Source organism: Aulostomus chinensis, chromosome 20 (genome assembly GCF_037954235.1).
Source record: "Aulostomus chinensis isolate RoL2024-O1b breed Wild chromosome 20, RoL_Achi_v1.0, whole genome shotgun sequence".
NCBI lineage: Eukaryota > Metazoa > Chordata > Actinopteri > Syngnathiformes > Aulostomidae > Aulostomus > Aulostomus chinensis.
The window spans coordinates 14,649,530-14,664,441 of NC_141339.1; the positions used below are offsets into that span (position 1 = coordinate 14,649,530).

Here is a 14,912-nt window from a genome sequence, read left to right on the forward strand (position 1 = left end):
ATTCTCTTAACACATCCTTAACATATTACCTGGAAGAATGTAACATAGAATGCCACAGGGGTGATGTATTTTGTGGGCGGTACAGTCCGCTGTATGGAAGTGAAGAAGACACTAAACCTCTGTAACAACACAATTAATCCGGTTGCGTAACTGAGCCAACTTCCAGAAGCCTGCACTGACAGCTGACTCTGAAGTTTGTGAGCGAATGCTGGTGTTATTCAAAGTCAGATATATTAAAATGTATTTTGTTAGCAACAAGCTTTGTCCAGTAACCTAGAACACTTCGTTTTTGAGATTTGTTTTGGTGAGCGTTGGGAGAGTAAGGTCCTGCTCCATTACGGAAAAGTTGTTAATGCTGTAAAATAGATTTATTTGGCAGGAAAGCAATCAGGATCAGCCAAAATTCAAATGGGTAAGTCAGAATCTGCCAAGAAAAACTGCAATTGGTACTTTTTTAATGAAGTGGTTTTTGTTGTTGTTGTTTTTTATGTATTATAATGTGAGTTCAAGGCCACAGGATCAAAACTTATTTGCAAAATCTGTTCCCATCCTTGATAAATCTGCATCCATTGTTCCCCAAAAAAGGTGAAAACCGCATCACGTGAGTGTGAGGTTTTTTTCATTTATCTTCACTTTTTTCGAACATCGTTCTATCGTTGTCTTCCACTTATTCCTTACTAGTAAGGGTCACAGGGGGGCTGGAGCCTATCCCAGCATCTACGGGCAAGCAACGGGGTTCACCCTGGATGGTCACCAGTTCATCACAGGGCCAACACATAGAGACAGACAACCATTCACACTCACAGTCACACCTACGGTCAATTTAGAGTATCAATCAGCCTCGTCCCCAAATTGCATGTCTTTGGACGGTGGGAGGAAGCTGGAGTACCAGAGAGAACCCACACAGGAACAGGGAGAACATGGAGACTCCACACTGAAAGATCCTGCGCCCGAGCCGGGACTCGAACCCGGAACCTTCTTGCTGTGAGGCCACAGTGCTGACCACTGCACCACCGTGCAGCCCTTTTTTCGAACATGAGACATCAAAATATAAATCATGTGGTCAACTGTCAGAGGCTCCATGTTAAAACCATCTCTGCATTTAAAAATATCCTGTTAATGTGTGACAAGCCGTAAAAAAACATACATCTCCCAGACTGCATTCCTGCCAACATCAAGAGGCATTTTGAAGGATGAAAGACCTCTTTATTTTTTTTTTACTTTGCCACTACAAGTATGTTGTCAAGCTCAAATGAGTTCAAACATTCTTGCAGCATTCCAGTGTCTGAATATACTTTGTTATTATTATTATCGTTCGTGGTATTATCATTGTCACTGTTATTATTATGATTATTATTATTATCATTAGTATTATTATCATTGTCACTATTATTATTATGATTATTATTATTAGAAGTAGGAATAGTCGTGGTAACAGGCCTATAGACTGTCTACTAAGGTGAATTGAGGGCCAGAATGTCTGTGACTGTATTTGTTCCCGAAAGAGTGTTGACATTATATGTTCAGAACATGTGTGTGTGTGTGTGTGTATGTGTGTGTGTGTGTGCGTGCGCAGTTAATCCTTCTTATAGGCATGCTGAATGAACACCCATGCTTTCATGCATACAGCCATCATTTCAACACACATGCCTTTCCTGTTATGATTATGTTTTTTATTATCCGTGTGTGTGTGTGTGTGTGTTTGTGTGTGTGTGTCAGCCATGTAGGAGTCCCCACTCTGAAGTGCTGCTTTCAAATTTAATGAAGTGGTACTCTTCCTATCGGTTTAACATCCCCCCCTTGACGGCTACACACCCTGAGACAATTGCTTTATGGTGCATATGTGCGCGCTCAGGTCTTTGTGTGTGCTCGAGTACATAGATTACATTACATCACAGTCATTCTCCATCTTCTGTAATGCACGGGAAGCATCACTGGGTGGGAGGAGTAGATGATGGACAGAGAAGAGCCTGGTGCAGTCAAGAACATATGATCAGAGGACGCCGAGGGGTAAAGAAATGGATCGTGGACCAAATTTGTCAAGGGGTGTTTAGTTTAGTTCTATAAGTTGTGTGAGTATGTGTGCGTGCGTGCGTGCGTGCGTGCGTGTGTGTGTGTGTTTGTTTGTTTGTTTGTTTCAGTGGCTGAAGAAAAACAATATCACACCCATGAAAATGCATGCTCAGTAAAACATATATTTGTGTGAACATTAAGCACTATCACATACACACACACACACACATGTGCACACCCACACACGTGCACACACTCACCCAAACTTGTTTGTCCCTGAAGCCCTTTTTGCTCTGTATTCCAAACACATAGAGTCATTAGCAGAGCACCGGCAAAATGTGTGGTTACAGGAGCGTGTTGAAGTAGTTAAGCAGGCGTTTTGTGTGTGTGTGTGTTGTTTGTGTGTGTGCGTGTGTTTCGGAGGATTTTTTTATTTTTGTGTGTTTGTGGCAGATGATTTTTTTTGGGGGGGGGGGGTGGGGAGGTTGTCTAACACGCCTGCCCATCCTGCCTCTTGTTGCCATGGTGATTCATTTATCTCCAACCTGAGTGTGTTATTTGTGTGTAATATGACACATGTAGGATTTATACACAAAATAACAACAAATTCACGATAGAGAACACGGAGAACTTCTTAAAACAAAGAAAAAAGGGCATAAATCAGGCAGGACGAGAGGGCCAATTGTGTTTTGTGCTCGGTAAAAAAGGCTTATTGTTTATTTTGGGTTTATAAACAAAATGTGTCATGACTGTGCTGATATGCAAGTGTGTGTGTGTGTGTGCGCGTGCATGTGTGTGCGTGCGTGCGTACCTGGTTTTGGTTGGCTATTGGAGACCTTTTCTAGTGTAAACACAAACCTTATCAGGGTGTGTGTGTGTGTGCTGTGGACGGCTGTTAGCTGGGAGACAGTCGGGGGGGGGGGGGTTGATAAATCAACAGCTCCAGCTGCAGCAGAGCTTAGGTAATAAGGCTCCGACACTAACAGACTAAATATAGAGACCACTGACTGATTGTCTGCCCACTACCTTCTAACACACACACACACACACACACACACACACACACACACACACACACACACTCTGTCGATGCTTTCCAATATAGATCCATTCAGAGATGCAAGGCTGCTCGTCCCCTGCTTAGAGGGAGTAGAATATTTATAGTTTCCATGGCCCGTCCTTCAGAGTGAGATCGTCAGAGTACTTAAAAACCCCAGCAGTACTTGGCCTCACTTCCCTTTTGCATTACTTGCATTTGGTTGCAGCTCCTTGCCCTGCCCCCACCCACCCCCTCTGCTTTTTAGGCATCTCTGCCCTTGTTCACTACTGGTATTCGGGTTACGTCTCAGGCTCTAACAGTCACTCCTTTTCAGCCGTGACCTTCCCCGGTGCTCCTCAAGCACGCATCGTGTCTCACAGGCAGGGCAGGTTAAGTAAAAATCTGCTGCCACGTGGCTCAGGGAGAGGAGGTTTGACATAAGGCTGTCTGGAGGGTAAAGCACAAATGGTAGAGAGGGAGAGAGGGAGGGAAGGCAAGGCAAGATTATTTTATTTATTTTTCTTTTTTGCTGTCCTTTTTCACTGATATGCAAATCCTAACACTCACACATATACACACGCACACCATACACGCACATGACCACGAGGGACTGCTGGGACTGACAGACACATCCATCACAAGCTTACGTGACTCTTTGAACAGCCTTGAAGAGTCTTGGAGTGATTGGCAGCTCTGTCCTCCTCCATAGGCTCAGAACACTTGCTCCCCGCGTTAACCTTCTCATACGCTACGCCACGCAGCTCACCTATACATCCCCGGCCTTGGTATGATCACCGCATCATAGATGGACTGGATAAAGTATCTCTATTTGTCTCTTTGTCTGTCATAAGGTCGTCCAAGGCTCACCCTGGACCTGTCGTCCACATAAGTGACAACCCCATGGACGAGGGAAAGGTAAAGGACACCAAACACACACGTTTTCACATCTAGAGTGGTGCTGCACAAGCCATGATCGTTATTGTTGCGTACACTTTGTGATATAATAAACAACCGGTATCTTGAGTCTACTTGTTTTGGGTCATAAGAGATTGTGAGTGTTCGAGCTTTTTTTTTTCTTCAGAATTTGGTGACAGTTCCTAGACTAAAATAATGATCTCCAGATTAACTGATGAAGATAATAGCTGGCAGTTTCATTGTTAATGAAACAACATCGGACATTCCTGACAAATGATGACATTTCTCGAATGAAGTAACACTACGAACTGACCATCATTGTACTGAACATCATGTTTCAGTGAATCTAAAATTAGTGGATTATTTTTGTCATTATCTCAGTAGTATTTTCCTACAGTTGCTGGTTGGTTTTCTCTTTTTGTCCCTAGCTCACAGTTTGAGAATAAACCGTGTCTATAATTGAAAAAAAAAAAGCCTCTGGAATAGTAGAACGTCATTGTTCTGACACACATGTTTGAAAACTTATCTTCACAGTTAAAATAGATCCCACGATGTCCAAGAAGCAGAAATTGTTTCTATAAATAAGTCTTCAAACATTTTATAATCCAGACTTCAAATGTTCTAAAAATAATCTCCTGTGAACCTCAGCAGACATGTTTCTTCCTGAGCCGCTAGCCGTCAGCTCTCACCTCTCCTCTCCTTTATGCCGTGCGTGAATGTCAACTGTATTACTTTTTTTTTTTCCCCTAGCAGCCGTCGCGGGCGCTATTCTGTCATCTCTGCTACCTATCTCACTGACTTGCTCTCCCTCTCCAGCTTATAATTGGATTTGAGTCCGGGATCGTGGTCCTGTGGGATCTGAAATCAAAGAAGGCCGACTATCGCTACACTTATGATGAGGTAGGCAAATCTTTCCCCTGTTTCCCCTTCCTCTCTAATAGCTTTCAGTCATTCCTCCTCCTGCTCCTCTTCCCCCTCCTCCTCCTCACATCAACACGGTATCTTTTAATACAGAAGCTGCAAATGAAATCACATATTCATGAACAAATGAACTGTATACAGCTGTGTGCGTATAGTACAGTATGTGTGTTAGTTTACTCTCAGAGCAACCCCAATCTGTGCGAGAGTGCGTGTGTCCAAAAAAGTCTCCTCATTTGAGTTTTAAAACTGATGATTGTACAAAAAGACTGCTGACTGGGATGGAATATGACTTTTTACTTCCTGTTTCATCTCAGAAGGGCAGCGGGTGACAGATCCGTCTTCACGGGACGGAGCAGCTCTTAATGTGTTGTTTAATGATGATTAAGCTGAAAATTGGGTTTGCTCGCAGGGAGTTTCACAGTGGCTGTAGCGCACGCTGGATTTTGTGCTATTCAGCTGAAAATCGCATCAAAAATAGTTTGCTTCTTGTCTGACATGTGAGTCACTTCACAAAACTTGGGGGGGGGGGGGGGGGGATTGTGTCTGTTTGGCTACAACTGCTGTCCCAGCTTGAATAATAAAGGATTCTCACATCATGAGAAACCACACTTGGATGTTTTAACAATTCTTGGATTCATGCAGTAGAACTCGGTGGCTGCAGGGTTTCAGTATTATTGTTGTAAAAACTGCAACATCATTTTGTAAAAGCTCCTCCTCTCTAAAGCACTCAGTCATGTGGTTTTATTGGCTTCCCTGCAGGCAATAGGGTATGTCTATAAATAAAAGAAGACACAACAATAAAAAAGAGAAACTGTGTTAGACAGTCCAGGGTGCCCTCTGGACTTGGCACGTGTTAAACCTGCACTCTTCTATACATATGAAACCCATAATTCGTCTCCTAAGCTGTTACTGAATCGTCTTTTGCTGTACTCAGATTGTTTTTGCATTTTTGTCAGTGATCATACGGTTGTGAGCTTTTCTCTTAACAGAGGTTTTCCCAGTAGAATATTGAAAAAAAATCTCAGGTCTGTATTCAACTGAGACGTGCTTCTGCTTCAGCCGGCTTCCCGTAGTCTGTTATTCTATTGATGGGTGCTCATTTACAGCTTGAGCACTCGCAGCACTTGAGATTTTTAGTATGAAAAGAATCTTATTTCTTTGCATTTTTGTATCAATTTCCAACTTTTGTTTCACGCACGTATAGCAGGAAATGAGGCGTGCTTACGCATGCGCGCATCACGAAATCCACCCCCCAATGAAGTTTCAATTATTTGCTGCAAGCTAAGACACATACATACATCTTAAACACTGTTTTTCCAGGTTGTACCGCAGTTACGGGCCTTGGGACTCAAAGGTATTCAAATTAATTTCTCCTCCCCTGATGGATACTGCTGTCCCATCACTGTATCCCATGACTGTTACACACTGTGTTTCAGTTAATCCTTCCTCCACCAACTATTTTGAACATTTCCACTAAACTTTCAAGAAGCCCAGAATACCTGAGGAAGGCGTTCCAAAGTTGCGCAACAAGTCCGCTACCGAACCTGAAGCATCGACCCGTCCACGTCTTCTTAGCTAGTTTATGGACCTTGACATACAGCGTTGTACTGTTTGCCCAAACCAATTCCATCAATGCCAGGAAAGTATTGTCTCACAAATGATAGAAATTCTTGATAATAGTGGAGGGAGAGTTAAATTCCTCCCAACGGCTTTCCGTTTGCACTGGGACATACATCCCAGTTCAGCCATACATCCCAGTTCAGCTCTCTAAATGCCGTTTCAACTGAAATATTGACACACTCAACATGGACATTCAACAGTGTTGTAATACTTCGACACAGAGCTAAACTGCCTGTTTAAGATAATGAGATTATTGTAACATGGGGTCACCTCTTTGGCATAGCTGCGATACTGCCAGCTTGCTGCGATAACACCGAGGACTACATAGACGCCAAAAACAGGCCGGATTTAGTATGTGTCGTATGTAGAGATCTTTCTCTCTTTCTCTCTCTCTCATGCCTTCTCTCAGATAAGCTAATATCCTCCCACTGCTCCCGGGGCATTACAATCTCTAGTATTGAATCCCCTCCGAGGGAGCTCGTCTTTTCTCTCCTAACCCCTTCAGTTACATCTCTCGGGGGACTGGAGGGAAGGGGCTTAGGAAAGAGTGTAAGGGGGGAACTTCCGCTTTCTCAAATTGCTCGCTATCATTTACGCTGACAAAGTGAAAGAGCCCGAAAGACAGAAATGTTCTTTCTTTAGGAATGTCTTGGGGTTACCCCCCAACCCCGCCCCTACCCCCACATCTCCCATGGCCATTACATCCAGAGGCCTCCTGTAGTCACATATCTTTAATTTGGCCCCAGACCAGCCTTGCAAGGACACTGAGGGCAGTTATTGTGTGCAGCTGCTGTGCTGCATCACCAGTGGGATGCTGTAACCATTACAGCATGACTTCTCTAATATTATTGTTATGGTTGGAACTGCAGCCAAAGCTAATTGAATTGACTGAAGTGCAGTCTGGATGTTATTAACTGAAATGTGTCAGGATGTGCATACCAAGAGTATTGTGACAGCGCCAACAAAATGAATAAAATGTAAGAATTCACAACAGGTTGCATGACTCTGTTCAGGTGCATCTGATGTGAATGTAGCTGATGTCAGAGTCCATTGCAGTATCAGCAAGTGAGGTAGTTAAACCTAGCTTCCAGACAACAACACTATTTCAGAGAGAGTTAAGACAAACTGCAAAGCCGATTAAACTTACAAGCTCCAGAGAAGCTGGGAGAGTATACCTTCCACTCCGTCTTTCAGTGGATTGTGTGTCATTAGCTGTTTATCAGCAGTGTGGGTTTTCACTGAGCGCTAGCCAGAGAGAGCAACCCTGACCCTCCTCCAATCTCCTCGGTGTGACTCAACACATAGTCCAGCGTGGGGAAGGATATCTGTTGAATCTGATCTGGAGTTCTTCCACCTCCCTTCCTTCCTACTGACTTACTTGCATCATCAATGCATGAATTAAATGTTTTGTTGTTTTTTTTAATTTCATCCCATTAAAATTGCTTGTTCCAAATAAGTGATTTGTTAGCCATCTGCTAACTTGAATATGGTGTTTCCGAATGTTATCAGACCACATGCATCAAATTGTGATAATGAAACAAGGGTTTTTTTTGTTTTCAAAGTTTGCACGACGTTCATCCCCAGTTTTACACCGGCAAAACTAGCATTGACAGTCGCTTGTAATAACAGTTCAGAATGACTGCTTGTATTAGCATCAGAGCATACTGCAATTTTTAGAGCCATTATTGAAGCCCAACAGTAACTGCCAAAAATGTGTTTGTGACCGTGGAGAATTTTTTGTTTGCCATGAGCAAATTTTGGGTGGATATACATTTGAACATAGAGATATAGATACAGACATTAGAAAGTTCTTGTTTGAATCTTTTTTGACAGACAGCTCTCCGTCAGATTTGTCCTTGTGTAAGAAATCCTTTTTCCATCCGGTCGTCAAAGAAAATTAAAGAAAAGATTTATCAAACTCTAAACAGCAAACTCACCACACCCCTAAGACCTGTTGAGAATAATACAGACGGACAACTGTAATATTCATAGCTGATGAGTCATTTGGCAAGTCTGGTGCAACGTCCATTATTGGATAGAATATTTGAAATGTGATTGTCAGTCTCAGAGAGGCCGCTACTCTTTGCACTGCTCTTTTATTGAACATTTGGGGGCCAGATTGGTTGGCTTGAGTGGCACAAAATTCGGTCGAAATCTATCAACAGTGCAGATGAGAGCAGTTGTCTTTGTTGGTGAGCGAGCAACAAGGCACACATTTTTAGGAATACAGTTCCAGTGTAATCAGTTGCACATGTGAGGCTTTTTTCTGCACAAGCCAGCAGGACCTAGTGAGTTGGAAACGGCAGTGTGTTGCGCTAGCCTGTTATCCCAGATTTCCTGAGACAAATATCACTTCAGTCAGATTTGTTTGATTTGAGCCAACTTTTAACAATTCATGATTTTGTTACAAAATTATTCGTAAAAACCCATGTTGGCCTTCTAGTTGCCTTTCTGCTGTAGGTGAGGAGTCTTACGCGGACTTTCCACCAGGTGCGGCTGCATCGTCTCACAGCAACTTTGCAGATCACATCCATCTTCTGCACAGCTGCAGTTCCCCCTGGCAATGTTTCAGACATGATTTGGCCACCTGGTCTTGCTCAGATTCTGCTGATTTTGTCATTTTCTCTTGTTTATACCATGTGTACACATGTACAGTGCAGGGTTACTTTATGTCCTTTTCGGTGTGCTTGAGTGATGTAGCCGCGATCAGTTCCGGCTCCGTCAGTAATAAGATACAGACGTGTCTCATAGAAATCCTCCACTATCTGCTGTCTTGCTTAAAAAGCTACTGGTGAGTGTGTGCCTGCTCAGAAAACCCACAGACAATGCTGCATACTTTCTTTTTCTGCATGACTGGCTTCCCCCTCGCGCATCGTTCTCCGAGGGAGATGTGTGCAATGCAAAGGTTAATTGTGAAACTTTAATAATATAGTCACTTGGAAAAGTTGTCTGATGAGGTTGGGCCTGGCAGGAAAAAGAAAAAAAAAGCAATTTAACACGCTTATGTCATCCGCTCTACAAATATTGCAAAGTGTTTGCGAGATTGGGCGGGGCTCAAACTGACTGCACACCTGGAATTACTTGGAAATAACGTGAAATAGAGCCGCTCAACATGTGGGAAGAAAATGGCGATCTATTCAAAAAGTACTTGTTAGTACTTTCTGTACTAGCAACAGGCTAGCATTAAGACAGAAGCCTGCCTTCCATGGGTGGCCGATTCATTTAAATTGATTGAATTCCCAGGAATATACTTTATATGCATTAACTTTAGATGATACCTTCCCAGTGATATGTCTGCCTCTCAAGTAAATCCTGACTGTACAAACTTGTCGGTCAGTTTCTTTTGTACAGTAAAGTCATGCCCAGCAAAAATTTGGATGTGTGATTTTGTTGGGATTCAATTGTAAAGCAAGAGGTCTCTTCTCCGCCGAAAAATGTCAAATCATTGGACGGATTTCTGTCATAATGGGCGCAATCATCAATCATCTCTAGAGAAAGAACTTCAAGTTTCTTTGCTAGCAGTGAATGTGAACATGGATAGATGAGACTTGACTACTTGACTTTTCATCTCATGCCCTCAATATGTCATAACTTTTCTCTTGTCTAACTCTTCACGGCAGAATACCTTCATAACTCAGGAACATTGCATTATTTTTCTCGCCTCAGTCTTTTTTTTTTTTTGCCGAATAGAAAAAGTCTTAATTGGTAAGTGGACGCTCACGGGGGCTTGTTTCTTCAGGGCTTATATAACTGCAACACAAAAACAAAACAGAATGGATTTCACGTTCTTAAACAAAAAAGATAATTGCTTTATGCAAATCACTGTTGACATACTTGCCCTTGAATTCTTGTTATTTTGTTGTTGTTGTTGTTGTTGTTTTTGGATGAAGCTTTTTTTTTTTGGTTGACTGTTTTTCTGATTTGTTTGAACGTGCGTTTGCGTATCCCGGTGTGACACAATGCTGACAGAAGCTTTTCTAATTAGAGCTGCAATATGCATTTTTATGTGTATGCCTGATTGTGTGTGTGTAAGTTTTTGACATTGCTTGTGTTTGTGTGTGTGTGTGTGTGTGTGTGTATGCGTGTAGGTGTGTGAGAGACATAACTGTTGCGTGAATTCTCTCATAATTCACTCATTCCCCAAAGACCAATCTGTGGAAATTGACCTAATTGTAATAATCATTAAATTAGTCCCTTAATTGGTATTGTTTGATATGATGAGTACCATGTGTTTCAATTACCCTATTCATTTTCCAATTATGCACACTGCATTGTTCCCTGTTGGGACTGTCACAGTGAACAATGCACTGATAGACTTATATAACTCAGACTGTTGGTATCTGAATGGGTGAAGGAGATGGTTTTCTCATAAAATGCATGGAAAGAACTCAACATTGTCTTGAGCGCTTCTGACATCCCTGAGAAAGAGACAAAAAAGGTACAATTTGTAGTTGAAGACAACTAAAATGCATACAAGAACATGCTAACTTCCTTAGCATAAGCTTAAAGGTGATTTGAATCCTCTGCTTGTGTGTGTAATGTTATGCACAGAAACGCAGAAAATGCCGATGTAGTCGTGGCTGAGAAGACAGAGTGGGCGTGGCTGAAGTTTTATTGTTGGTCTCAGAAGTGGCCAGCGACTGCTACAAGCTAATGCTAATTTGTGTTGTACACCAAGTACGCAGCATCTGATTTGTGACGATCCCTGGCTGGTTCGCTTTTTTTTGCGTTTTTGAGTCCCTGCTCAGTATTTCTGCTTCAGATTTCCTGATCTCGCAGACGCATATCCATTTGGGAATATTAAAATAAAATTTGTTATTGAGGAAGATAATCTGCTAAGGGATTGCTTGGAGGGAGGAATCAGACTCAGCACAAGACAGACCCTTTCACTGCTATTCACATTCATTACACTATTAGACCTTTTATTTGGGATGTATTTTAATCTAAAAGAAGAGTACAACATTTCAATTCTGTCGACGTAACGAGACTCAAACTTCCAAGACTGCATTTCCAGATAACACACACTGTAAAATACTTCAACTTTTGTTCCTTGGCATAGTAACGTTTTCACAGAATGTTTCACACTGCAATCAGGACACCTGCGGTAACTACATCCACACCACCTGGCACTGCACAGCGGTGAATCACTTCTGGCAACAAATCTGTGACAAACTCTCCTTCTGGGCGTCTGCAACCCACCACCGCCATCATCATTTTGCCTACGAGGAGACACATCCGGCTTTAGCTCAAATAAGACACCCAAAGTGGTTACTCATCGTGTCTGTAATTACCTCCAAGAAAACTGCATCACCGAAGAAACATTTGGAGGGGGAGGGGGGATGATAGGTTCAAAGCTGAACTCATGTTATGTTTATGTGAAAAGGAAATGAGTCATTGAGATTTTATTAAATGCGTCAATGCAACATAACGTCACATTAATCTCTGTGTCACGATGACAAGAAGGAAATCCCACTTTAAACCAGGAAACTTTAAAAATCCTCAAGGTTGTCATTCTTGAAGCACCCTCCTCAGGAAACAAGCTTTTTTACCCTTTTTTTGATCTGTGCGAGCAAGGTCATAAAGAATGATAGAATTCATTTGCAGGCAGACTACATTAGACATTTTGTAGTGAGGGTATCTGTGGGGGTCACACAATACCTGAACCAACATCTCATTTACCTTTTTCCTCCCTCCCAGCCTGACATGCAGCATCATGCATGATTAATGACAAACCAGAAGCAAAATTGATAGTTGAATCAAGACAAGATTGATTTAGCCCGACTGCGTGTTCGACAGCGAGGTACTGTAATTCAGATGAGCGATGGGAGACATTTACTACAGGGGGTGAAAAGTTCACACTTTTAACAAAAACGGCACAATATAAAACCGTCCAAGGTGGACTAAATGAAGCAGTCGGTTAGCGCGGCGACACTTGACTTGGAGTAGTAAACAAACCACCCAGTCAGGGATTATGTCCTCACATTTCACCCCCAACAAACCATTTGACTACTGACGCCGAATGTGTTCCGCTCAGAAAAGGCCACAAGCACACTTTAAAAAAAAAAAAAAAATGGAGAAGATAAATCTCGTAAAACATTTGCTCACACATACATGGAGCCCCTCATTATATTTACTCAGTGGCAAAATGTTCACCGTGTTTGGTGATGAGCTAAGAAAAGGGCATCAATAAGTGAGGTTGCCCTTTACTGGCATACTTTGGTCATTATTGTGTTTTCCATGATTGCCTGTCAGTAGTTAAATAATGACGAGGCGGGCTTACAACAGTTCTCAGATGAGAGTATCTCCTCCGTCTTCCCTTATTTTTCTCGCTCTCTTCGCTCGTCACCATATCAGTTAATCACCCAAATCTCGTTTTCCAAAACGACCTTTGTTTTGCAGCCCCCCAAAATGCTACATCTTGAACTTTGACCATTTCCACATTGCAGATTTGAGCCTTCTACACATTTGAGTTTGACTGTGTTTATTTTGTTTTTGGTTTTCATGTTTAATTTCCTAAATGCATGCTCCAATCTCTAAATTGTCAGATGAAGTCAAGGTCAAAAATTTGAATTACATGAAGTATTGCTGCTTTTGTAATTTACAAGACGAACTAGCTCAGTGTACCTTTTAAATACATTGAATTCTCAAATGCATAAACACGCTAATTCAACTTTCCCCCTGGTATTCTTGAAGACTCTTGACATGTCTTCACAATCAGCTGTAGAATATAAAAACAATTGTTGTAAAGCACACACTTCCAAAGTGTCTAACTAGAGCAATGACACAAACTTATAAGGAGATGGTGCCAGATGATGTTTCACCCCTCACCCCCACCCTTGCTTCCTGTCTGTTGTCGTTTCCTAGGCGATCCACTCAGTTGCCTGGCATCACGAGGGCAAGCAGTTCATTTGCAGTCACTCAGACGGGACGCTGACCATATGGAATGTCAGAGGCCAGGGCAAACCAATACAGACAATCACGCCACACGGTAAGGAGGTGCCCCATTCATGCACTCGCACACACACACACACACACACACACACACACACATGCACGCACATCCGAACTCACTACTTGACATTTTGCCAGTTGCACCAACTACTGACATTCTCCAAGCCTATTACATGGAAACTGTGAATAAAACATGGTTTGTTCCAAGGATGCCAATGTAATGCAAACAAAACTGGGAGATTTAAAAGATGTAGATTGTCTGTAGAATAGTCCTAACTGAACCTGCAAAGCTGCAGTATTCTGGCCCAAAAGTCTCCTCAAACTCCAATAGTGCCTCTTCATGGTTGGTAAATGTCATCCACATGTTATCCTATATTTCTACTGGACTGTAATTTCTAAGCTCACACCAGCCCTGATGACATTATATCTTCTCAGACTTTAGAAAGCTACTGCTCTACTAACTGACGCCACGATACAACACAAACCGAGCAGCTGTGATGATTAAAACGGAGCTTTGTACAATAAGTGGCATCGCCCCTTTTCAAATATCTTGCAAAATCAGTGTTTCCCAGCCTATTTTCTCCATGTTGAGCCTCCAGATATTTTTCACTTGCCAGAGAAAAGAAAAATCACTATTGGGGAGTGGGATTGGAAGTAGACATTACTTTGTATTGAAGATTCATAAACAAAACATGTCTGCATGCACACACACATACACACACACACACACACATACACACACACACAAATGCCCCCTCATTTCTGTCGGAGGATTATTGTCAGTTCAATTATGTTCTGCCTCTGTTTGCTTTACTTAGAATCTGCATGTGCATAAATTAGCTTGTGTTGTGTTTATTTCTCGTATTTTAATCCACACTCTTCTGTCTTTTACACACACACACATGCACACACGCGCTCACACACTCACACACACACACCGGCTCACCCCTTCAGAGCACTTTCGTCCACATGAAGGACCTGGAAAGTGTGTGAGAAATGTGGCAGAGAAGAGCCAAAGAAAGGAATTAAATGAAAGCAAGAACTTCTAACCAGTTTCCTCGAGCTGGTTGTGTGTGTGTCTGTGTGCATGTGTGTGTGTGTGTCTGTGTGTGTAGGGGATTGCAGTGAGGATTTTACCACACTGGCTTTTTAATTAGTTGTTTCTCCCAATGCTGCTTGCATAATTAGTTTGGTATTTAATGGGCAATTATGCAAATTCCTTTGACGAGTTTAAGGAAGGCGTATAAGTCCGCCTTTAATTGTCTTTTTCAATATCTGTTGTTTAGACGTCGTTATTAAAAGTAGTCTTTTAATATGCAGACCTTTGGACTCCCTCTGGCTCTTCAAAAATGTACCATGCATGACATTCCTATGATACAAGTACACTGACTACATCTGAGGTTTTCCTGCAGGATTAGCCACACCTTCTTTTGCATGTCCCTATTTCATCTCT

At 42.2% G+C, this 14,912-nt stretch overlaps 1 protein-coding gene across 3 annotated transcripts in view; it reads left to right on the top strand.

Moving 5' to 3' along the window:
- Positions 1–14,912, top strand: part of stxbp5a (syntaxin binding protein 5a (tomosyn)) — a 101,913-nt gene that overhangs the window by 61,050 nt on the left and 25,951 nt on the right. For all 3 annotated transcript variants that reach the window (XM_086189337.1, XM_086189336.1, XM_086189338.1), the window contains exons 6-8: positions 3,904–3,967; positions 4,784–4,867; positions 13,373–13,496. In XM_086189337.1, the coding sequence (XP_086045463.1) occupies positions 3,904–3,967; positions 4,784–4,867; positions 13,373–13,496 (272 nt within the window). The remainder of the gene's footprint in view (positions 1–3,903; positions 3,968–4,783; positions 4,868–13,372; positions 13,497–14,912) is intronic.